We start from the raw sequence: 26,749 nt of genomic DNA on the forward strand, positions 1-26,749 counted from the left end.
CTCAGCACACACTCCTCACTTCTCAGCACATTACCATGTGCATCTTTTACCACCCTAACCTGCTGCACATCCTTTCCAGCTCTGTCCCTTTGTCTGGCCAAGTACAAGTCCTTTTCTCCTTCCTTACTATTCAACTTCTTGTGCTGCGCTCGCTACATGCCTTTTCCTTAGTTTTTGCCACTTCTCTTTTCACCTTACACCACCTGTGTGTGCACCTTCCTCCACTCTTTTATGTCACCCTGTGCTCCCCTCCTGTCTTAAACACTAAAAAATAAGTTAATGAAACAATTGCTTCTGAAGATAAATAACGGTTTCATGAAACAATGGCGACATCTAGCGGTCGGTGAAGTCCAGCATGAATTCCTGGCTCTGCTCCCTGTGTGGGATGTGGCAACAAGAAACGGGAATGCTGAGATGGAACAGGAACGGGGATTGAGTGGGGGGAAAATAGATGACGATGAAAAAGAAGAATTCGGTTGAATAACACGCGGTGTGACGTTTTCTCGTCGCTTCAGACGCGTCCACATTTCTTCCAGGAGGGGGCGCACAGCACGGAAAATGTGAGGAAACGGCGCTGATGTGAGTCATCATCGGACAGACGAACGGACACAGACACCATCTGCTGCTGGGGGAAAAAAGTCTCTCCTGTGGGTTTTTTTTTCCCCCTGCAAACTACATATTTCCTGATGAATTTGCGCGGGTTTAGATTCCAGAAACTGTCGTCTGTGGAGCTCAGTTGAAGACGGTCGTGTGTCGGTAAAGTATCCGGTTACACGTTTTTCTCATGAAGCTGAAGTTTGGTGAATGTGTGACTCCTCGTTTTTTGTTCTCAATGTCTAACGTACGTTAGTTTTCTCCATTTTGGCCGCAGTTAAAATGTGTTTAAACTGTAAATCCAATAAATCCAAACTCTTGATTTACAGTTTGGATGAACAATGGGATTAAAGCGGATTAACAGTAGTCTGGTCTGCCGGCAGCCATCATCTTTGTCCCGTTTATGAGGGGGAACTTTAAATGCATCTAGATTCATAAATATTTGGACATGAACATAGTAACTCCAAGTAAAGTGGTAAATGGACTGCATTTATATAAGCGCTCAAAGCGCTTTACAATTATGCCTCACATTCACCCCGATACAAGACGCTCACTACACACCGGGAGCAATAGGGGATTAAAGACCTCGCCCAAGGGCCCTTATTTTCCAGTCAGGCGGGGATTTGAACCCATGATCTTCTGGTCTCAAGCCCAACACCTTAACCACTAGACCATCACCTCCCAAGTACAGACTTTCAGCCACAGGCATAGAAACCGTGGAGAAAAGGTGGGCATGACCCCCTCCCCCCCCATTTTTTAAAGCAGTGGTTCCCAACGCCAGGAGTCCCCCTGACTTGTACGAGGTCTGTTAAGCCATGGTCACAACCTGCCGTACTTGCACATGCGAGCAGTCTACTTGCAAAAACGTGGGCTAAATTTGGAGATCCGTACTTCGTAAGTACTGCCTCAGTACGAATTTAGGAGCACGCAGACACACTGTAGAGGTTTTAGTGCATGCAGAACTTTCGCTGCGGTCAGGCTGCGGATTCACCAGCAGTACAGATGACGCACGTTGTGAGTACTGCCTCAGTACGGATTCAAAGCGGCACATTTTCATTCGATTACTATTGAATTAACCAAATCCGTATGTAGGCAGTACGGATTACGGCACTCACCACATACTATGGAGGCCGACAGACTTGCATGCACAACGCAGCTTCTCACTTGAACTTGGACTTTATTTCCAAACGTCAGCAACACACACTCCACAGCTTCAGTCTGTTAACTAGCTGTAACTTTTCGAGGCAAGTAAACACTCGTACAACTGACCGCTGTAGGCTGGACATGCTCATGCATCGCCGACACCGAAAAACACCTGCCGCTCCGGTCCCACTCATAAAAAAAGAAAAGCGACCCCACACACACACACTGCTTTATTGTCAACTCTCTTTATCGTTACGCTCCTAGAGACGTGCGTTGAACGTATTCCCTCCCTCCTCTTGCTACTACCTCCGTACGTTTTCACAAAAACGTAGTGGCCGTGGCATCCGCAGAAAACGTACGGCAAAAAAAACGCACGGTGGGTTGTGACCGGGGCTTTAGAAAAGTATCGGACCTTTTTATTTTTTTGCAAAAACCTGATGGATTTGAATCACGTGTGCTTGCATCAGCCAACCTTGAACCTTTGTGCGCATGCGTGAACTTTTTCACGCCTGTCGATTGAGTCATTTTCTGGTAAGCAACCTTTGTGTGGGACGTGTGCTGTGCGCTCGGCGGATTTTCATTGCAAGGAAAAACACGGAATGACTGGAGCAGCGGCGCATCAAATTTTGCCAGAAACTGGGCGACAGCCAGGTGGAAACCATTCAGAAGATTCAGACGGCTTTCGGTGACTTTTCAGTCGTGTGACTATCCAAGAAATTGTGGAAGAGGTGGGCATGTCACAGCATGTCCTGTGAGACTTCAACACGAAGAAGGTGCTTTTGCTCCGTCAGCAGCTTCGGCGCGAATTTCACCGCCACTCTTTTCATGGCCAAATCTTCTGTCACAGTGGAATGTGCCGAAAAAGTGCTGATGTCCACCTCTTCCTCAATTTCTCGGATAGTCACGTGACAGTCCCACATCACCACAGCGTTAACTTTGGAAATGATCTGGTCATTTCAGCGTGTTGATGGCCGCCCGGAGCGTGGCTCGCTCTCCACCGTTGTGCAGACGTCTTTAAACCGGTTGTACTGCTCCTTAATCTGTGTGATGCCCATAGGATCGTCACCGAAAGCCGTCTGAATCTTCCGAATGGTTTCCACCTGGTTGTCGCCCAGTTTCTGGAAAAATTTGATGCGGCGCTGCTCCAGTTGTTCCGTCTTTTTCCTTGTAATGAAAATCTGCCGAGCGCGTGACACACACCTCACACAAAGGCTGCCTACCAGCAAATGATGCAATCGACAGGCGTGAAAAAAATTCACGCATGCGCACGAAGGTTCAAGGTTGGCTCATACAAGCACATGTGATTCAAATCCATCAGGTTTTTGCAAAAAATAAAAAAGGTCCGATACTTTTCTAACAGACCTCGTATTTAAGAAAAGCTGGTACTATCACAAAAACTGAGACACCTGGATGTATCACGTACCAGTAATAGGGCACCGATGTCTCATTTGAACATCCCAGACTCACGGATTGTCGTGATTCAGCAGCACAAAATATCCGTTAATCTATTGGTTCATCATATTGTCACAAAAACTGCAAAATTTTCATCATGGGAGCACAAATTCATTCTAATTCATTCCGTGATGGCTGCACGTAATTAAAAGTGCAGCAGGGGGGTGGGGGTGGTTATGGTTAACGTTAGGGTTGGGGGTAGGAGTAGAGTTAGTAATAGTGAGTTTAAAAAAAAAAGTCACGAAAATTTGAATCATTTCGTGACGGGAGGACGACAAAAAAAAAAAAAAAAAAAAAAACGTGAGACTGGGCTGCATTTGAACACTGCATGATATTGTGGGATTTGACCCCTTACGGGGACAGCTGCTCTGCTGTACCGTTTTATTTTCGGCTGCAGTCACCGAAGCAGTTGCGAAAAGTGCAGTTTTTTCAGTTCCCAGTGTAGAAAAGAAGACGGAGCGAATGGGAGACGCCGTGTCGGTGTTAGCCTACACAGCACTGGTGGCTGGGCTGGCCCGTAGGGGGCGCTGGAGCACCGCCCTCCCAGATGTGGAGGGGAAAAATGAGAAAAAAAAAAAAAAAGCATTATCAATGTCAGTTTTACTTAATAGTATGTGCCTCCATGTAATCTGAATTATTAAAACATTTCCACCAACTGACTTTCATTCAGCAGTATTTCCACCAACAGAAACACAAAATGTATCATTTCTCATCTTGCGCGCTCACTCATCTGCTCTTTGAAGTACAGTGAAATGACCAGTTGTGTATGTTGCTAAGGAAAATAATAAATATTTGGCCAGTTAGCATCACCAAATTTAATGGCTTGGGTTGCCCGTGGATTTATCAAAGTGCTGCTGTTTTTGGTGGAAACAGAAACCCCACTGACATTTGGGTTATTTATTTATTTATTTATTTTGTCTCCGTGTGTTTTGCTGGAGTAAGTTGCAGAACTTTGGGACTTCATGACTGCTGCTCCTCCTGGCCGTTATGTCCTCGGAGGTTTTCAGCTGCGAACTGATTCGCCTTTAATTTTAATTTAATTTCATTTAATTAGCTTATAATGTGCCAAATCACAGCAAAAGCCGTCTCAAGGCGCCTTACATGGAACAATTCAACATAAAATTTAAATAAATAATTAAAAATGAATAAAAAAAAATTTCAAATACATAATTAAAAACAGAAGTAAAAGAATAAAACAGATATTAAAAAAAAAATAAAAACTATTCATAAGAAAGAGAATAAAAATGGGTTTTCAGTCTTGACTTAAAAATGTCCACAGACTCAGACTGCCTCACAGTCACAGGAAGACTGTTCCACAGGGTGGGTGCACGATGAGAAAAGGCTCTTTGACCTGCTGACTTCTTCTTCACCCTGGGAACACAGAGAAGTCCCACATCCTGCGACCGCAAAGCCCGGGCCGGCACGTAAAGTTCCACTAGATCAGCCAGATAAGATGGCGCCAGTCCATGAACAACCTTATAAGTCAATAACAAAACCTTAAAATCTGCTCTCACAGAGACAGGGAGCCAGTGCAAACATGCCAAAATGGGTGTGATATGTTCAGACCTTCTGTTACGTGTCAGAAGTCTGGCGGCAGGGTTCTGAACCAGCTGAAGACCCCTGATGCTGGACTGCGGTAACCCTGAATATAGAACATTACAATAATGTAGTCTGGAAGAAACAAAAGTATGAAGCTGAGCTGAAGTGGATCCAAAGGCATGAAGCCTTTGGATCCACTTCAGCTCAGGTGAGCTGACGGGCTGTTAGGATTTATTCCCGAATGTTGCTCCTGATGTGGAAATGAGGATGAATGTTTAAGATAAAATGAATGAGTGACATTTGTTTGTTTATTTGTTTTAGGGAGTCAAAGCTGTGATCTTTATTGGTACAGTGGACCAGTTATAACGGTAATAGGGGAGACCGGGGCTGTTTGTAGCAGTGTTCAAAGCTGCAGCCATGCTGGCATTCTGATTTCAGTTTACACATAATGAGGATCAGCCCACAAAAGTGAAATAGTCTTTGGAGTATTCCACAGTCTAAAACAAATGATTTCCTCAGTTACAAACAAAACTAAACTAAACTAGCAATTTGCATGTTTTTTTTTTTAAAGAAATTCTAACTCAGCCACTGAGTACACACAGAACGCTTATAGTCAGACTAACTCAGGTTCAGCAAAACATTTAATTAAGTGGGTTTTTTTATACTTAATTTGCTTTGTCCTCTACACTGTTAATTCATTTTAACCAATTTAATTTAAAGATTTTGGTGTTATTAGTTAGCCAAGTTATTTAATTTAAGTTATTCTAGCTTCTTTATTTTGCCTCCATTTCACTCAGTAATGTTCATGCAAATTATTACCTTAATTTTACCATAATTTTCTCTCTCTCTCACACACACACACACACACCACCTCTTTCACTCCCTCTCTCTTTTGGAAGGTGGTGTGAACATTGCAGTATGTACTTAATATTCTTTTGTCAATTAAGGATTTTTTTTCATATTTTGAAAGAGTCTAAATTTAGTGATATGTGGAATTTGGCTCCATATTCTATTCCGTTAAGGTCGGTGTCATTGTGAACCCCAGGATCTGTTTGGCTGAAGGTAATGTCAGTGCAGTACACTTTGGTGAACTGTGGGTCATTGGTGTCAAATGGTGAAATGTTCCTTGCTCAAGAACTTAAGTGTTGTATTGTATTTGATACATTTCCTTTCCAAAGTATAAATGAGGCCTAACATAGCTGTAAATATTTAACTTTATCTGTGAAACTGCTGATTTTGAGAAGGACATGAAATGATTATTGTGGAATTGTAGTAATTTTCCGGCTGTTCATTTGAATGCCTGTACTGGACAAGGCAGGGAAATCTATTGGCACAGCAGCCCCACCAAGACTTTTTTCACCAGCCGCCACTGCTACACAGCTAACCAGAGTAGCTGCGTTCTCTCGCCGACACAATCACATCAACACGTTTGACCTCTGGGTCATAAACAAACCACTTTCCACTGCATCATCACTTTTTCTTTGTATTTTCACTTTGTTTGTGTGTAATTTGCCCAAAAACTCAGAGAAAATGGCGTCTTTTTTTTTCCCCGGAAGTAGAGAAATGATGTCATATGTTAACCCTTTAGCACCCGCCCTCAAACGAGACTGTGGTGCCCCTTTCTACTACAACCTTAGCCTTGTTTCCACCGAGTGGATCGGTACAGCACAGTACAGAACGCTGTTTTGTGCGTTTCCTAGTTCAAATTTTGGAACAGGTACCAAACTAACTGACCCGTACCATTTCACTTTTTGGCACCCTTTGTTTGGGGTACCAAAATAATGGAACAGTAATAAAAGGGAGGAGCTAACCCACTGCTGTCTATTGATTGGCTCATAGGAACACGCTGTAGAGAATCCTGTTGAAAATATATGCGGCATTTTAAATATCCACACAACAAAGAATGTCTCGCTGCCCGTCTTGATGACGTGAATGTTGACGTCTGCCATCCTCCACCTACCAAACAAAGACTACCACTGGCAGTGGAAACGCAAGTCAAGCCATGCTTAACCATTCTGACTGTACCACACTGACCCGGACCGCTCGGTGGAAACAAGGCTTTATGTTCCAAGCGATTGGACTACAAACTGAGCGGTCATGTGCGCAGATCAGTACACGATGACCGCTCAGTTTGTAGTCCAATCGCTTCAGACGCGTTCAAACATAAAGTTGCCTTTTTTATCTAAATGCAACAGAAAAGCAACAGTGTGAAGCAGCGACAAAGTAAACAAGTTTTATGTGAATATTTATCAATGTGCATTAGCGACTGACCTGCCGCCGCACGGAAAAAATGGTGCATCGTTGATGTTGCAGTGTTGGTTTTTGCCTTTGTCCAGCATCCCACATGTACCTTTGACCAACATTTTCCAGGAACATTCATGTCCGTCTGCATTTCAAGCATGAGTGTTCTCCCCCCTGTTCGACGGGACCGCGTTATCGACCAGTTCCCGCAGGTAAAACCACAGACTCGTGTCCGCGGTTCGATCCCCGATGTGTTGAACTACTTTCTCCTTACAAAGTCTTCTGTATGTCAGTGTTTCAGGAAAGAGGCTGCAGTCCACACGAAGGCAGATTTCAACAACAAAGTGAAGACGGCATGTCAGGAGCAGCGCACCGGCACGGTGGGGTTAGTACGCAACCCGCCGCCGTGTCGCAACTAACAGCATGTGTTTGTCGTACAGAATGTTGTGACGCTCCTTTACAAGTCGGTGCTTCTTTTCTTCTTCTCAGCAGATTTAAAATCTCTAAAGTCATTGTTGTTGGTGACCTGGCTGTGGGGAAAACCTGCCTGATTAACAGGTGCCCTCAAACTGTCGGAAATATGCAACTTTGTGGGAAAAAACTTCTAAACTAAAGCTGTACAGCCTTTTTAAAACTTTAAAATTTAGTTGACACTAAAATCCAAGCATTATAATGTAGGTTTATTTTTGTAACATGTTTCAAAATTGAAGAGCACGCATTTATCTTGGGGGAATTCCATGGTGAGCATGATCTTTTCTTTCGCTTGATTGATTGAATTTCAACCCATCAGGGATCAGAATTCTAATTTGTTTCCAGGCAGTGAAAATTTTGATCATATTTGCAATATCACATTATGATTTCCTTATTTAAATGCTAAAGCCCCTTTCACACTGGGCTTTGGCCTGTCTCCTCTTCTTCTGTGGTTTTGAAGCTTCACTGCAAGCACAGTTCAGCAGAGTCCAACGGAATGAATAAAATCTAGCAATGCAGGTATATACTGATTAAAAAAAAAAATCTAAAGGAGTTTTCGCTGGCGTGGCATTGGGTAGCGTAGAGTTGCGGAGGCTTGGTGTACGGTAGCGCAGTGTTATGTAGGCTTGCATACAGTAGCGGAGTGTTGCATAGACTATGTTCGTGAAAAAAAATTAAATATGTTTAATTTTTTGCATCCATTTTGCGGACCTCTGCGGCCCTCAGCGTATTGCAAATAGGGCTACATAAGCTCGGCGTAGTCGGTACACCGCATTACACAACTCTATGTTGGCCCAGTATAAAAGGGGCTTAAGGAATAAAATTATAGTAGTGCCAAAGAAAATTCTTTTCATGACTCAAATCTTAAGAATCCCAGAGGCCGTACAGCTTTAGTGATTGTTTTTGATGGGTGATCAAGTTTTCTGGATTTTAGTGCATTTCAGGGTTTGAAGTAAACCATCATTCTTGGTAGAGACATTTGATTAAAAACGAGTCAACTTAAAGAAAATTTAAAATACTCATGTTTCATAACATATATTAGCCGTGGTTAGCATGGCTGTGTATGTTAGCCACATGATACATATGCTGTGTATCCTAACTGCCATTAGCATTTTTTTTTTTTAAGTGACCATATTAGTCAGGTGTGATACTACAATGTAATATTGTCACTAAAAATCAAAGTAGACCAAATAATATTAATAATAAGTTAAGAAATATAAAGCTTCTCAAATTTTTGTAAATTTGCATCTTGACCTAAAAGTAATCATTTATTCCTCACTCTGACACAATATTTCACCAAAGTAAATTGAAATCAGTGTAAAATGATTTTTGATATCTTGCTAACAAACAAATGAAACACTTCTTTAGTAGCATTAGTGGCTATGTAAGTATTTTTTTCTTCCTTTAAAATTTTATTTTAGATTTTGCAAGGATGCTTTTGATAAGAACTACAAGGCGACGATCGGTGTTGACTTTGAGATGGAGCGGTTCGAGGCACTGGGCGTTCCTTTCAGCCTACAGCTGTAAGTTTAAATTCTTCATTGTTAAGTCATTCTGACGCGATGCCGCTCACCGATCTGTTTAACGTTACAGCTGGGACACTGCAGGACAAGAGCGGTTCAAGTGCATCGCTTCTACATACTACAGGGGAGCGCAAGGTATGACCAGTTCTGCTTTTATAGGCGCGCTGCAGCCATCAGACTCCATATAGTTTCTGATGCACAAACTACAGATTACTAATCTGTGGAGTTCACTGTACAGAAATGACCTGACTCATTCTACTGTGTGAAATATATAATATGAGGCTGTAAAGAAAAATCACTTAACTGACATAAATGTTCAAACGTCACTTTGTCACTGGTTTAGACTTATTTAACAAAGTTAAAACTAAATTATCAGCAGTTTAAATATATTACAAATTATTTTAACTTTAACCAGTTGCATCACTGTCCTAAAAAATATTAAATCATATTATTCAATCATTTAATCCAATTAAAAGTAGTTTTAAGACATTTTGGGAATTATTTATGAAAGGTTTGAGTGTGTAAAAACGTGAAAAACAACAACTGCACTCACAAATGCACGTTCATGCTGAGTTACTAAGAGTTCACAACAAGGATCTGCAAATGTCAAATGCACAAAGTAGCACGTATTGTCAATTTAGAGTATTTGCCTTCATGAATACACTCTAAAAACTGTTACTGTGCTCTACTCACTTTTTTTTTTTTTTTTTTTTGGTGAAAGTTTTACACTTAAAAATATAGAGTAAACTAAAAAGCTGTGAAATCATTTAAATATACGTACTCATACTTGATGATCTTTGTAAATCTAAGTAAAAATATTAAGTATATTAATCCTTTCCAAATATTCTGTATGAAATTTCCCAAACAAATTAAGTGTACTTCAAAAAAATGTAATTTCTTAAGCAAATGCTAATTTCTTTCAATGAATAATAAATGTAAAGTTAAGATAAAATTAACTGTTAAATTTTTAGGAATTTCATTTGGTATATCCAACTCAAACATTCAATTGAATGTGTTTCAGAGGTTTTATTAAGTCAGTATAGGTGTTTTTTACTGTGATATATACAAAGCCACTGAATTACTTGTTAGTGTATGCAATTTAAACTTTGTCCACCCGAGTGCACAAAACTGTGGGAGCAAGCATGCAAATAGGTGAGATTTACACACCAACCAAGTTATCAAGGTCAACAGGAAACTCACTGGGTGCTGATGGAGTCTGTAGTATGCAGTGGTGGGCACAGATAAACAAAAAATTAACTTTGATAACAGATAATCAGATAACTGAAAAGTTATCTTCAATAAAGCTAAAATGATAAACCACCCAAAAATGTATCGGAAGTTACAGGATAAATCCCAGTATTGTCTCCAGTACACTTGCAACTACTAACAAGCTGATTTTGAGTTTTAACACCATGATTGCTTTTGGAAGCATCAAAAGCGACAACAGACCCAAACAATGAGTCAGCACTTCAGTGTTTGAGCGTCCTGTCCCCTACTGGAAGCTCCAGTTTACTATATGGCTTCCAGCACAGAAGCAACTGAGAAGAGCCACAACGCTCAGCTCTCTACTCAGTCACATTGCTGCCGTCAGGCCGAGGTCTTGGAAAATATAGCAGTGCTGAGTTATGGTTTAGTGTATAAATAAAATTAATACTGATAGAATAACTCAATTAATGTCAATTCTGTCATTTGTGCAAAGTTAAGATATAACATATATCGGTTAATGTTGAATAATGCACTACTTCTGAAGTTTTGAAACAAACACAGACAGATGGCATTCTGGGTAAAATGTGCCTCCGCTAACACTGATTGGTTGATTCATTCTATGTAAACCAACACATTAATGTGAGGTGTGTCGTGCGTTGGTGTTTACAGATAAATGTGCTTTTGTAAAATATGCCATTTTTTATTTGTAAAAAAAGGCATTTAAAAAAAAAAGCCAAGTTGTAATTAGATAACTGTCTGATGTAACCTGTGTCAAAAATAAATAAAACACTGCCATGATCTACTGGTGCCAGTGCAAGTTTTGGCCCTTTTTCAGCTGATTTTTCATTCATGCGAGAATTTTTTGGATTGCACAGAGTTTCAGGTTAATCGTGCATCCTGCATTGTTTAGTATACATGGAGTAATGAGCTGTGTTTAACATCTCACGACCACCTCCTGATCGGCGATCGTATCGTCAGATGAAAATCAAACCTGTTTGATATTCTGGTCAGCCGTCATGAGGGTATCCCGCTGCTGAAGCGCTACAAGCATCCAACCTCTCGCACTGTGCCTGTGCAAACACCTCAGACCTGTCTTGTAATTTTTTTTTGGTTTGTTTTTTTAACTTTGATGTCTCCCATCGAGAGTTTTTGTAAATTAAGTTTGAAAAAAAAAGCTTCTGTTTACGTTTTGCTTCTAGAAACACGAGTCCAACGTCTGGTTTTTGAATGTACAATGTGTGTGAGAACATAAATCGTGTGCTCTGAACTTTTACACCGTGCGGTTCTGTGGTACAGTTTCAGCTGGAACCGAGTACAGTGATTGAAAATATCATAGTGTCTGCCCAGCTTCAGTTTGAATACTGCCATGAACACTACTGGCCAGTAGATGACAGTAGAGACCTTGAAAACTTGCCAAAACAAAATTCCAGATAATCTGTGTTGCTACTTGCTACATTTAAGATGCATGGAATTTAATAAATGCAAACACAATAACGTCTATAAACCCAGAGAATATATTCCCGAGAGTTTTAGGCACTAGAGTTTAATGCTGTTGTACATGGAGCCTGATCAGAGTGTCTGAAATGTATTTCTCATGTCGTGAACGTACTGAGATTACCCTATCACCCATAATGCACGTGGACACAGCATGTCCACACTAAACCCTAAAAATTAGCGCATTACTTTAAAACTAAAACATATATCTGATATTTTCGCTTTATAAAACTTCAGACGTGACGTTAATTTAAATAACTTGTCCGAAATACGTTAAAATTTGAACCATAAGTTAAAAACGTATGCCTCTGGATGACTTTCATGATATTGGCCGCGTGTCAATATGGGGTTAAAAGAAATGAGGGGTTTTTTTTTTTTTTTGGTGACCAGTTCTCCTTTGCCTGCAGATTCTAATTTGTTTCCAGGCAGCGAAAATTTTGATGATATTGGCAATATCACATTATGATTCCCTTATTTAAATGCTAAAGCCCCTTTCACACTGGGCTTTGGCCCGTCTCTTCTTCTGTGGTTTTGAAGCTTCACTGTGAGCACAGTTCAGCAGAGTCCAACGGAATGAATAAAATCTAACAATGCAGGTATATACTGATTTTAAAAAAAATCTAAAGGAGTTTTTGCCGGCGTGGCATCGGGTAGCGTAGAGTTGCGGAGGCTTGGTGTACAGTAGCGCAGTGTTATGTAGGCTTGCATACAATAGCGGAGTGTTGCATAGACTATGTCCGTGAAAAAAAATTAAATATGTTTAATTTTTTGCATCCATTTTGCGGACCTCTTTGCGGCCCTCAGGGTATTGCCACATAGGGCTACATAAGCTCGGTGTAGTCGGTACGCCGCATTACACATCTCTATATTGGCCCAGTGTAAAAGGGGCTTAAGGAATAAAATTATAGTAGTGCCAAAGAAAATTCTTTTTATGACTTAAATCTTAAGAATCCCAGAGGCCGTACAGCTTTAGTGATTGTTTTGATGGGTGATCAAGTTTTCCGGATTTTAGTGCATTTCAGGGTTTGACGTAAACCATCATTCTTGGTAGAGACATTTGATTAATAACGAGTCAACTTAAAGAAAATTTAAAATACTCATGTTTCATAACATATATTAGCTGTGGTTAGCATGGCTGTGTATGTTAGCCACGTGATACATATGCTGTGTTTGCTAACCGCCATTAGCATTTTTTTTAAAGTGACCATATTAGTCAAGTGTGATACTATTTGCCTACTCCTTTGTCTGCAGAGGATAGAGTGGTTTCTTCTAGAAGCAGTTCTCCTCTGTTTGCAGAGGGTAGAACTACACATCTGTTCACCTTTGTTTACCACGTTAATGGTCTAAAAATTATCGGACAAAAATTTGTCGGAAGATAATTAGTCCGATAGTGGTTTTCAAAGTTATCTGAAAGGATAATCCGATAATGAAAACTTTATCTTCGATAATTATCGGTTATTGGATTATCGGAACTGTGCCCACCACTGGTATTATGTGACTTTGGAAACTTGCCGTTAACTGATTGCACTGGACGAACTGCTGTTCCAGAATGCTGTTGCAACACAGAGGTTACATGGAATTTAAAAAAAAGTAAAATCTTTCATTGTAAATTTCAGGCATACTTAAATTTATTTTGTTCTTGTGTCTTTAAGAATAAATGTCTCCGTGTGTAGCAGGTAGACGAAAAACAGACGCACATATCAGAGTCTGTGTGGGACATCACGGCTGTGCTGAAAGGACGCACAGCGCTGACTATTACAATAAACCAACATAAAAGCGGTCTCCTGTTGTGGACGTTTGTTTCTTGTTTTGTCCGTGGTGTTTTGACAGGCTGGTGGGTGGTTGAGGTGCCTTCTGCAGGCGCAATGCACACAGAACTGTACATGTGGTTCTCTGTGTTTTCCACAGCTGGCGCACATCATGTAAATCATTTGCATACCAGTCTGCATCCCAGTACACAAAAGTTTGGCTTGCCCACGCAATTTAGCACTTGTTATCCAGGATCTTAAACCCCTATTCTACAGAGCGTCATTCCTTCCTGTTTCATCCCAAATAGCAATTCGGGACGGGTTTTGAAGCATCACAATTACTCCTTGATCCGTCTTTTGTCAATCTTGAATACAAACTTGGTATGCGCAGTAGTTACGGACATTTTCAGCACCAGTTTTGAAATCAAGGTGAAATTTTCAAGCTGTTCAAAAATTTCATCCCGATTTGCCAAATCTGCGTCATTACATGGTCACTTCTGAGTGTTCGTAGTCTTAACAGCTTCAGTCATGTTCAAACATCTTTATATGGAGTAGTCCTGGTGAGTACAGCTACATAATTTGTTTGGTCATGCTCCATCGAGGTAAAAATTTCAAGCAAAATCAGCGTTTGTTGCAGTTCCATGGGATTAAAAAAGCTTTTCAACCTACCGTTCCTGCTTCTCAAGACCAGGCACCTAAGTGGCTCTACTCTTTTTTTTTTTTTTTAAAGATATTTAGATGTAACTTAGTATACACTAGTATACTAAGTTACATTTAAGTTACATTCCACCTTAGATTTGGAATTTTCATATATGTGAAACTCCGCCTTGATGCTGTTTTTTGCAGACAGCCCGAAAAGGCAGCTGCATTTCTTACACTGGAAAAAGTCAGGAATACGTTATTTTCAGGAGTTACGGACTTTCCCAACTCTTTTCATTTTTTAAACATGACTGTTTCAAAATTAACACCGTTTTTATGACTTTAAAAACGAGTCATCATGACATGACGTCACATTTAATGTAAACTGTGCAGTTCATCTGCTGCTCTGTTTTCAACATTAGCAACAGATTATCTACATTTCATTCAACAGCGCGCTGCGACATTTGCTCAGAGTGACATAAACACTGTCAGAAACACAAGTACTCAGGAGTACTTTAGTCTCCATAGGTGTTTTTGATTGACATGTGCTTACAGACTGTTCACAGAAGTGCACAAATTAATACAAGTATATCATCACATGACCTTGAATAGACAAAATCTGACTTATGACCTATGTGCAACATCCTTCAACAAGATTACAACTAGTTTTGGCGTCTGTCATTAGTTTGTAGCTGAATAAAGGCATTGAAATGTCTAAAAATCACTTTAACCAGTCTGTTATTGTTGTACAACACTGAAAAATATCAATCAATCAATTTTCAATCAATTTTTTTTTTATATAGCGCCAAATCACAACAAACAGTTGCCCCAAGGCGCTTTATATTGTAAGGCAAGGCCATACAATAATGATGTAAAACCCCAACGGTCAAAACGACCCCCTGTGAGCAAGCACTTGGCTACAGTGGGAAGGAAAAACTCCCTTTTAACAGGAAGAAACCTCCAGCAGAACCAGGCTCAGGGAGGGGCAGTCTTCTGCTGGGACTGGTTGGGGCTGAGGGAGAGAACCAGGAAAAAGATATGCTGTGGAGGGGAGCAGAGATCGATCACTAATGATTAAATGCAGAGTGGTGCATACAGAGCAAAAAGAGAAAGAAACAGTGCATCATGGGAACCCCCCAGCAGTCTACGTCTATAGCAGCATAACTAAGGGATGGTTCAGGGTCACCTGATCCAGCCCTAACTATAAGCTTTAGCAAAAAGGAAAGTTTTAAGCCTAATCTTAAAAGTAGAGAGGGTGTCTGTCTCCCTGATCTGAATTGGGAGCTGGTTCCACAGGAGAGGAGCCTGAAAGCTGAAGGCTCTGCCTCCCATTCTACTCTTACAAACCCTAGGAACTACAAGTAAGCCTGCAGTCTGAGAGCGAAGCGCTCTATTGGGGTGATATGGTACTACGAGGTCCCTAAGATAAGATGGGACCTGATTATTCAAAACCTTATAAGTAAGAAGAAGAATTTTAAATTCTATTCTAGAATTAACAGGAAGCCAATGAAGAGAGGCCAATATGGGTGAGATATGCTCTCTCCTTCTAGTCCCCGTCAGCACTCTAGCTGCAGCATTTTGAATTAACTGAAGGCTTTTTAGGGAACTTTTAGGACAACCTGATAATAATGAATTACAATAGTCCAGCCTAGAGGAAATAAATGCATGAATTAGTTTTTCAGCATCACTCTGAGACAAGACCTTTCTGATTTTAGAGATATTGCGTAAATGCAAAAAAGCAGTCCTACATATTTGTTTAATATGCGCTTTGAATGACATATCCTGATCAAAAATGACTCCAAGATTTCTCACAGTATTACTAGAGGTCAGGGTAATGCCATCCAGAGTAAGGATCTGGTTAGACACCATGTTTCTAAGATTTGTGGGGCCAAGTACAATAACTTCAGTTTTATCTGAGTTTAAAAGCAGGAAATTAGAGGTCATCCATGTCTTTATGTCTGTAAGACAATCCTGCAGTTTAGCTAATTGGTGTGTGTCCTCTGGCTTCATGGATAGATAAAGCTGGGTATCATCTGCGTAACAATGAAAATTTAAGCAATACCGTCTAATAATACTGCCTAAGGGAAGCATATATAAAGTGAATAAAATTGGTCCTAGCACAGAACCTTGTGGAACTCCATAATTAACTTTAGTCTGTGAAGAAGATTCCCCATTTACATGAACAAATTGTAATCTATTAGACAAATATGATTCAAACCACCGCAGCGCAGTGCCTTTAATACCTATGGCATGCTCTAATCTCTGTAATAAAATTTTATGGTCAACAGTATCAAAAGCAGCACTGAGGTCTAACAGAACAAGCACAGAGATGAGTCCACTGTCCGAGGCCATAAGAAGATCATTTGTAACCTTCACTAATGCTGTTTCTGTACTATGATGAATTCTAAAACCTGACTGAAACTCTTCAAATAGACCATTCCTCTGCAGATGATCAGTTAGCTGTTTTACAACTACCCTTTCAAGAATTTTTGAGAGAAAAGGAAGGTTGGAGATTGGCCTATAATTAGCTAAGATAGCTGGGTCAAGTGATGGCTTTTTAAGTAATGGTTTAATTACTGCCACCTTAAAAGCCTGTGGTACATAGCCAACTAACAAAGATAGATTGATCATATTTAAGATCGAAGCATTAAATAATGGTAGGGCTTCCTTGAGCAGCCTGGTAGGAATGGGGTCTAATAAACATGTTGATGGTTTGGATGAAGTAACTAATGAAAATAACTCAGACAGAACAATCGGAGAGAAAGAGTCTAACCAAATACCGGCATCACTGAAAGCAGCCAAAGATAACGATACGTCTTTGGGATGGTTATGAGTAATTTTTTCTCTAATAGTTAAAATTTTGTTAGCAAAGAAAGTCATGAACTCATTACTAGTTAAAGGTAATGGAATACTCAGCTCAATAGAGCTCTGACTCTTTGTCAGCCTGGCTACAGTGCTGAAAAGAAACCTGGGGTTGTTCTTATTTTCTTCAATTAGTGATGAGTAGAAAGATGTCCTAGCTTTACGGAGGGCTTTTTTATAGAGCAACAGACTCTTTTTCCAGGCTAAGTGAAGATCTTCTAAATTAGTGAGACGCCATTTCCTCTCCAACTTACGGGTTATCTGCTTTAAGCTACGAGTTTGAGAGTTATACCATGGAGTCAGACACTTCTGATTTAAAGCTCTCTTTTTCAGAGGAGCTACAGCATCCAAAGTTGTCTTCAATGAGGATGTAAAACTATTGACGAGATACTCTATCTCCCTTACAGAGTTTAGGTAGCTACTCTGCACTGTGTTGTTATATGGCATTAGAGAACATAAAGAAGGAATCATATCCTTAAACCTAGTTACAGCGCTTTCTGAAAGACTTCTAGTGTAATGAAACTTATTCCCTACTGCTGGGTAGTCCATCAGAGTAAATGTAAATGTTATTAAGAAATGATCAGACAGAAGGGAGTTTTCAGGGAATACTGTTAAGTCTTCTATTTCCATACCATAAGTCAGAACAAGATCTAAGATATGATTAAAGTGGTGGGTGGACTCATTTACTTTTTGAGCAAAGCCAATAGAGTCTAATAATAGATTAAATGCAGTGTTGAGGCTGTCATTCTCAGCATCTGTGTGGATGTTAAAATCGCCCACTATAATTATCTTATCTGAGCTAAGCACTAAGTCAGACAAAAGGTCTGAAAATTCACAGAGAAACTCACAGTAACGACCAGGTGGACGATAGATAATAACAAATAAAACTGGTTTTTGGGACTTCCAATTTGGATGGACAAGACTAAGAGACAAGCTTTCAAATGAATTAAAGCTCTGTCTGGGTTTTTGATTAATTAATAAGCTGGAATGGAAGATTGCTGCTAATCCTCCGCCCCGGCCCGTGCTACGAGCATTCTGACAGTTAGTGTGACTCGGGGGTGTTGACTCATTTAAACTAACATATTCATCCTGCTGTAACCAGGTTTCTGTTAGGCAGAATAAATCAATATGTTGATCAATTATTATATCATTTACCAACAGGGACTTAGAAGAGAGAGACCTAATGTTTAATAGACCACATTTAACTGTTTTAGTCTGTGGTGCAGTTGAAGGAAAAATATCAAACCAGATTATTGATAGCTTAATTAAAACTAGTCTAAAACATTTAATATTGGATTTAGAGTTGACTAAAGCCAGTCAAAATACTAACTGATTTAAAATCTTTCCTTTGTTTCACTCAGGGTCGCCACAGCAGATCTGAGGTGGAGCTGTATGTTGATTTTGGCACAAATTTTACACCAATGCCCTTCCTGATGCAACTCGTGAATGGGCAGGAGTGGCCTTGAACCAGGACCCTTCCATAGTGGAAATAAGTGCACTAATCACTTGGCCATGACCCCTCCCATTGGTTTAAAATTCTTTTAATACCACTTTCACCAGCAAAAAAAACAACAACAACAAAAAAACCTTCAAATCAGATTATCATCAATGTAAAGAGATTAAAAAAAAAAAATTAGATCAGATTATTCAGAAATTTAGCCAGATTAAATAATTTATGGCATCAGATAAATAATGATTAATGCACCTCAAAAATAAAATGTCAGTATGAAACTAGTCACAAACAATATAATCCTTAATCATTATTTTTATACAACAGATTAAAAATTGATGATATGTAATTTTTACAAATTAAAGACAGTTTCAAGACATTTTATTTAGAATCATTTCAGCTAGCCACCTTAAACCAGTTTGAAGATGGAAGCAGTTTAAGGTAGATTTTTATGAAAGAAAAATTATTCTTTGTGAGAAAATCCAGCAAGTCAACATTGAACTTTTGGGTAATGATTAAAACATTTGCTTATCAGAATAGTTGAACGTTATTTTCTGTTAATTGTCTAATCAGTTAATTGGCTCTCAGAAGCAAACTGTAACTGTTCATAACCAAGTTTTCAGTTCAATAACTTGAGGAATTTTCATTAAGTTTTGTTTTCTTGCAGTTGTGATCATTGTCTTTGATGTCAATGACATATCGTCCCTGAGTCATGTGAGGTAAATCATTGAACGTGGTAATTTGCACTTGTACCGTAGTTTTTTTTTTTTGTTTTTTTTTTAATTGAACAGACGTGTTTGTGTGTTTGTAGACAGTGGCTTGAAGATGCCATGAAGGAGAACGATCCCACCGCCGTGCAGCTTTTCTTGGTTGGCACAAAGAAAGATCTCAGTGTAAGTTAATGCATTTAGAGAAAAACCTCTGTCTCTTCACAGTGTTTCATAGATATTTATGCAGCTTTAACAAGTAACAAATCCCACTGATAACTGTTTGACAGACGTAAAAATGCCATATTTGTTGGATTCACCCTAAATTATCACACAAACTGTTATGAACAAATGAGGTGTTACATGCATCTGGCCCTCGAACCACCAGTATGAGACATCTACAACCCCTGGCAAAAATTATGGAATCACCGGCCTTGGAGGATGTTCATTCAGTTGTTTAATTTTGTAGAAAAAAAGCAGATCACAGACATGACACAAAACTAAAGTCATTTCAAATGGCAACTTTCTGGCTTTAAGAAACACTATAAGAAATCAGGAAAAAAATTGTGGCAGTCAGTAACGGTTACTTTTTTAGACCAATCAGAGGGGAAAAAAATATGGACTCACTCAATTCTGAGGAATAAATTATGGAATCACCCTGTAAATTTTCATCCCCAAAACTAACACCTGCATCACATCAGATCTGCTCGTTAGTTTGCATCTAAAAAGGAGTGATCACACCTTGGAGAGCTGTTGCACCAAGTGGACTGACATGAATCATGGCTCCAACACGAGAGATGTCAATTGAAACAAAGGAGAGGATTATCAAACTCTTAAAGAGGGTAAATCATCACGCAATGTTGCAAAAGATGTTGGTTGTTCACAGTCAGCTGTGTCTAAACTCTGGACCAAATACAAACATGGGAAGGTTGTTAAAGGCAAACATACTGGTAGACCAAGGAAGACATCAAAGCGTCAAGACAGAAAACTTAAAGCAATGTGTCTCAAAAATCGAAAATGCACAACAAAACAAATGAGGAATGAATGGGAGGAAACTGGAGTCAACATCTGTGACCGTACTGTAAGAATCTACCTAAAGGAAATGGGATTTACATACAGAAAAGCTAAACGAAAGCCATCATTAACACCTGAACAGAAAAAAACAAGGTTACAATGGGCTAAGGAAAGCAATCGTGGACTGTGGATGACTGGATGAAAGTCATATTCAGTGATGAATCTCGAATCTGCATTGGGCAAGGTGATGATGCTGGAACTTTTGTTTGGTGCCGTTCCAATGAGATTTATAAAGATGACTGCCTGAAGAGAACATGTAAATTTCCACAGTCATTGATGATATGGGGCTGCATGTCAGGTAAAGGCACTGGGGAGATGGCTGTCATTACATCAATAAATGCACAAGTTTATGTTGATATTTTGGACACTTTTCTTATCCCATCAGTTGAAAGGATGTTTGGGGATGATGAAATCATTTTTCAAGATGATAATGCATCTTGCCATAGAGCAAAAACTGTGAAAACATTTCTTGCAAAAAGACACATAGGGTCAATGTCATGGCCTGCAAATAGTCTGGATCTTAATCCAGTTGAATATCTTTGGTGGAAGTTGAAGAAAATGGTCCATGACAAGGCTCCAACCTGCAAAGCTGATCTGGCAACAGCAATCAGAGAAAGTTGGAGTCAGATTGATGAAGAGTACTGTTTGTCACTCATTAAGTCCATGCCTCAGAGACTGCAAGCTGTTATAAAAGCCAGAGGTGGTGTAACAAAATACTAGTGATGTGTTGGAGCGTTCTTTTGTTTTTCATGATTCCATAATTTTTTCCTCAGAATTGAGTGATTCCATATTTTTTCCCTCTGCTTGGTCTCAAAAAGTAACCGTTACTGACTGCCACAACTTTTTTTCCTGATTTCTTATAGTGTTTCTTAAAGCCAGAAAGTTGCCATTTGAAATGACTTTAGTTTTGTGTCATGGCTGTGATCTGCTTTTTTTCTACAAAATTAAACAACTGAATGAACATCCTCCGAGGCCGGTGATTCCATAATTTTTGCCAGGGGTTGTAGGATAACACCGGTAGGAAATTTGTTTTAAAAAAATTTACTTTGCTCAACAAGGTGTTTTGGGCGTTTGGAGAAGTTTGCTGCCTAATAAGTGTCCTCTGGTGTCCTTTATGGAGCTGCTGCATTACTCCTCATTTTTCTTGTACCTTAATAAAATATGTTTGTAACAGAATATATTTTTGCACTTGTTCCATTATACATAGTATGTGTGATTAGAAGAGCATGTGAGTGAGTGGGTCCACAAAATCTCCATTTAAAACCTACTGCATATTCAGTTCTGAGTTTTTGGATTTGGATAGATACAGGTGAGGACCAGTGACCCTCATATTTTGGATCATGTTGGCATCTTTTAACAAGTAAGAGTTACTGTAACCTACATGCGTAGCCTTGTTGCTAACCTTACAGTCACATTAGATACAAATGAGAGTGACGAGCAGTTAACGTTTGTTGCTTGATGGGCCTGGCCAGCTTGCAGTTACTACTTGGCATTAATGTGCACAATGTTTAATGATAGATTTTAAAGGGCTGTAAAGCCCGACACTGTCACTGTGAGTTTTTACTGCATGTGTAACGGAAACAGAGTTCACTTGTTTCCAGTTGTGGGCACAGCTGATGAAAAAGTTAGCTTCAATAACCGTTAATCCGCCAACTGAAAAGTTAACTTTTATAACGCAAAACCGATAAACCCCTAAAACATTTAGCGGACGTTACAGCTAAAAGCTTCAAAATTAGTGCATTACTTTAAAACTAAAACATATAGCTGATATTTTCACTTTGTACAAATGACAGCAGTGACGTTAATTTCAATAACCTGTCCGGAATTATTCATTCATTCATTCATTCATTCATTCATTCATTCATTCATTCATTCATTCATCTTCTACCGCTTAGTCCAATTAAGGATCGCAGGGGGCTGGAGCCTATCCCAGCAGTCATAGAGTGCAAGGCGGTGTACACCCAGGACAGGACGCCAGTCTGTTGCAGGGCCACAAATAGACAAACAGACACACCCACACACACACCTACGGACAATTTTAAAGATTCCAATCCACCTAACCCGCATGTCTTTGGACGTGGGAGGAAACCGGAGCACCCGGAGGAAACCCACACAAACATGGGGAGAACATGCAAACTCCACACAGAAAGGCCACGGGAATTGAACCCACGACCTTCTCGCCGTGAGGCAACAGTGCTAACCACTAAGTCACCATGCTGCCCCTGTCCGGAATTAGTTTGTTTAAAATTTTAACCATAAGTTAAAACTGCCTGCTGTGCATGACTCGTCCCACACATCTGCACGGCCATATGGCTGTGAAAATAAATGATTGTGTTTTTTTTTTTTCTTGTCTCTGGTAGCCAGCTCTCCTCTGCTGGCAGAGGATAGAGCTCTATCTCTCATAGCTGTCTGTCTGCTACAAAACACATAACAGGCAGGAACTAAAATGTATGATTTCAGGCTTTCCAAATGTTTTTAACTGTTAAGATTTATTCACTATGCCAACAAAAAGATATTGGCGGTCTAAAAGTTATCAGAACTAAATTTAGCAGAAGTTATTTGGCCCGCTGATGGTTTTCAAAGTTAGCTGAAAAGCTAATCGCTAACAAAAAAGTTAGCTTCGCTAATTAGCAAATAAGCAGAACTGTGCCCACCACTGCTTGAGTCCCTCCTCCCCCAAGTACAACATTTTACAGAGTGACTCTTTGTGAGATGTCTTGGAAATCACTTTAGAAGTATTTATTTCTCACTACTAACTTTTACCAAATCTGAGGGGGGAAAATCCAAAATTTATTAGATTTATACAGAAATACAGCTGTTTCCATGTGTTCGAGCGGCTACACAGCTGACATCACGCTGTCTTTTACAGGGTTTGGCACTCACTTTGTCATGTCGCTCAGCATTTGTGTAAAACTGACTTCTCATCTCTTTTGGCCCTGCCTAGCTGGCAGCATAGCAACCGTTGTGTCTTGTCAGTTCCAAATGTCCACTCTGATTGGCAATAAATGGCAAGTCGTCGCTTGTCCTCTGTTGCTTGTAGCTAATGTGACCTTTGGGTAACTGCAGCATCCCGGTGCCCACTGGAGGCCGCTGTGCATGTTGAATTTGATTCGTTTTCTACACTGGTTTCCCTGACAGTCTCCTGCTCGGTACGCTGAGATGGAACAAGAAGCGCTCAAAGTAGCGCGAGAGATCACAGCGGAGTACTGGGCCGTGTCGTCGCTAACAGGTCAAGATTTCTTTTTGATGTTTAAATACAGCAATACGGCACAAAGACCCTCCGCATTAGTTTAATGATGTGTATTTTTGCCTCCGTTTAGGTGAAAACGTGAAGGAGTTCTTCTTCCGGGTCGCATCGCTTGCTTTTGAAACCAGCGTTCTTGCCGAGTTAGAGAAAAGTGGATCGAGGCAGATCGGCGATGTAGTCAGTGAGTTTCTGCAGAGTTTCTCTCAAATTGGTAAAAAGCTTTTAATGTGGTTGAATTTGACCTCCAGCTGTGTTCTTGTCAGGAATAAACAGCACTTCAAACAATCTGTATGCTGCATCGAAGAAGAAACAGACAAACTGCTGTCACTGAGGACAGACACAGACGTCCAAGGGTACGACATGAAAAAGGGATTATTTTTTTTTTAACCTATGGACAACGGACTGTAACACAAGCACGCACGCTGGAGTCTGACTTCCTGATGCTGGAATTTGCTTTTTCTCTCGCTTTGAACGATAACTGTTTTTTCCTCTGGATGTGGATTCCTACAGTGTTTCTCATTTTAAAGGTCGTATCACCAAAGAACCTCCATCACTTCCACCATGAGGACTTGTGGATGTTTATTTAGAATAGAAATCAAATATTTGGTTTTATTTTTCACAAAGGGACGCCCTTTATGCAGACATGGATTTTTTTTTTCTCTAATAACGTTATATGTACTTTTTGGTACCAAACCAGTCACTGACAAACTGCCTCCTTCTTGAATATTATCTTTCTTTAATATGTTATTATGGTACATTTTTATCACTCACCTTCAGCCGCTTACGCCAATTAAGGGTCACGGGGCTGGAGCCTATCCCAGCAGTAATAGAGCGTCAGGCAGGGTTCACCCTGGACAGGATGACAGTCTGTCGATGCAAACATGCAAACGCCACACATAAAGGTCAAAGGTGGGAATTGAGCCGTGACATTCTTGCTGTGAGGCAACGGTGCTGATTACTAAGCCGTTATGCTGTTGTGTATATTTTTACAGCTAATAAAACATTTTTTTCAAATTGTGGGGATATTTTTTTTTTAATCAAGCTGTTTAGTACATTAGAAAATCACTATGGTTTAGTTTGACCAGTAAATGAATGTTTAACAGGGTCTGATATGTGAAAGAATGATCGATCAAAAAGTGAAACCACCCTTATAAAATATGTCTGATCAGTCTTTGTTAATTAATTAATTAGTTATTTTTAATGATGAAGCTATCCAAGAAGACCCGCTTATCACGTCCCTACAGGACCGCTACTTGAGGGGTTACATCAGTAACAGTAGAACTTTGCCTACAGGTGTGAACTGGGCCCAGGACTACCTCTACCCCTAACTGGGACAGAGTTTGCATCGGGCCGGCTTCTGTAGCTGTCTCCTTCTACCTAACTTCTTTGTCTGACATCTATTTCTGCAACTAGCTTTCTCCATCTTCATTATAGTTTGCCGGTTATTCTTTACAGTTAATCACTTGCATCAGAAAATAGTTTCTAAAATGGCAGTCACAGTTTCCCAAAACCCAAGGACACATTTGTAACGAATATAGCCAGACATATCTTTACAGAATCAAAAGTTGCCTTAATATTCCACTTTTAAAAAAGAACAGACTCTCCAGACATTTCTAAGGCCGGTGTCTCGTCGAGATGAGGTGAATGTGCAACTCGCTCGACGTGCAACTGCGCATGCGCATTTTGGTTTTTTTTTTTGTGTTTCTTTTTTTCCGTCAAAGTTTTTTTTTTTTATTAATTCAGTGTATTTATAGCCTAGTAAGTAAAACATTTTCTATATTTTACATTAGGAGCATAAATGTATGTATATGTATATTTTGCCTGTCAAAATAAGCTAACTCCAGCTTAAAAATACTTATCGTTTTATAGTGAGTAGATTTTATACATTACTACTGTACGTTCGGATGAACAATTTATACATTTACTTGCCCATCAAAATAAGCGAATGCGAGAAACCTCATCTGGACAGACTTATCTGTCCAGATGAGGTGCCATGCACCTCATCTCGACAGAACACCGGTTTCGCAGACCGAATGGTCCCCCTAAAAATTGGTCCCCCGTTGATGACGGGGTTCACAGATTATCACCTCGTTTCTGCGTAAAACTGCCTCCAGTCATCTATCTCAGCAAGATATCTGAAGCTTTTGTACAACAATCATTTCCACATAAATTCAGCATTATTTCATCATAAAACAGCACCGTGGCTAAACGAGATGCTAGCTGATGCGTTCACTGCACGTCAGACATTTCAAAGCGTCACGGATTTTTGCTTCGTTTCTGCTTAAAATGGCCTAATTTCTGCTTAAAACTGACTTTAAAATGATTTAAGCAGTTGTACCTTTATCATCTGATGGTTAATAATCCCATTAATCAATTTGATTGCTTTGGGTGAAAAACTCATCTCAGACGTGCTGCTGTGGTTCGAAATGACGCATGTGCAGATGAAAAAGGGGGATCGATTTTTAGGGGCGGACCATTCTGTCAGCAACACTGGAATGTCTTAAGCTGAAGGATTGTGTTAGCACTTGACTCGGGCACAGGCACAGAAAGCCCCCACATTCTCGCAAAGTAATCAGTCTTCCCAAACATTCCCTGATCAAATTTACAATGCCTCAGGAGAGCTTCAACAAACAGTCCCTATGGATCAAAGATACTTGTTGAAACACGTCTAGGCAACCCCAATTTAAACCAAGTTTATTAGACAGTTTAATGAAACCTGTCCAAAGTCAGAGGACATCTAGACACCAACAGGATTCTCCGTACAGATAACGGCTCAATAAACCTAGAATCCCAACCAGCCAGACAACAAAAGATCAAATGTCATAAACGCGACCAACATTGGCATGGATCCACAGTCACCTGGAGAAAGGACACTGACCGTTCAATACATGAATATACTTTCTTTTAGCAAAGAGAGAAATTGTAATTTCTTTACCTGTTGTTATAGTTAACTAAAGACAAAATATTCCAGTTTAATCTGTTACATGTTTCATTCATGTGATGTTATGAGTATTCCTTTTATAACTCTCCATGCATGTTGAATTAATAATGAATTGTCACAGTGAAAACATTTCTGTTAATCACTTCCCACGTCAAGGGTGGTTTAGTGTGCCAAAGAAGAAGGAAGGAATATACCATTTAGTGTATCTGATGGGTTTCTCCAAATAACTTTTGATGAGAAAAACCTTAGGTTGAGTGGGCGGAGCTTATGAAAAAAGAAATTTCCTCTCTTCAGATTTTTCTCAGAATCTTCATCTCTCTTCGATTTACTGCCACCCCTCCTCAACACTAAGCCCTTAGCTCGTGGCTTTTGTTTCATTGTATTTCTTTCTGTTCTGTAACTTTCAGTGTTTGATGCA

General features: G+C 39.8%; 1 protein-coding gene across 7 annotated transcripts; it reads left to right on the forward strand.

The window, feature by feature from the left end:
• The first annotated feature begins 424 nt into the window (after nt 1–424).
• Nucleotides 425–24,517, forward strand: rab34a (RAB34, member RAS oncogene family a). Of its 7 annotated transcripts, XM_034169204.1 has the most exons (12): nt 679–756; nt 5,050–5,096; nt 7,065–7,181; nt 7,263–7,354; nt 7,459–7,527; nt 8,862–8,963; nt 9,034–9,098; nt 19,030–19,081; nt 19,174–19,255; nt 23,282–23,372; nt 23,464–23,571; nt 23,654–24,517. In XM_034169204.1, exons 3-12 carry the CDS (start codon nt 7,107–7,109, stop codon nt 23,719–23,721), a joined length of 804 nt encoding a protein of 267 aa, XP_034025095.1. In that variant the 5' UTR covers nt 679–756; nt 5,050–5,096; nt 7,065–7,106; the 3' UTR covers nt 23,722–24,517. The 7 variants fall into 7 exon arrangements, with proteins under 7 accessions (XP_034025093.1, XP_034025092.1, XP_034025099.1 ...); XM_034169202.1 differs by lacking the exon at nt 5,050–5,096 and having other exon boundaries at nt 425–756; XM_034169201.1 differs by lacking the exons at nt 679–756; nt 5,050–5,096 and adding an exon at nt 425–647.
• The last annotated feature ends 2,232 nt before the right edge of the window (nt 24,518–26,749 follow it).

This window comes from Thalassophryne amazonica, chromosome 4 (assembly GCF_902500255.1).
Source record: "Thalassophryne amazonica chromosome 4, fThaAma1.1, whole genome shotgun sequence".
In the NCBI taxonomy this organism is placed as follows: Eukaryota; Metazoa; Chordata; class Actinopteri; order Batrachoidiformes; family Batrachoididae; genus Thalassophryne; species Thalassophryne amazonica.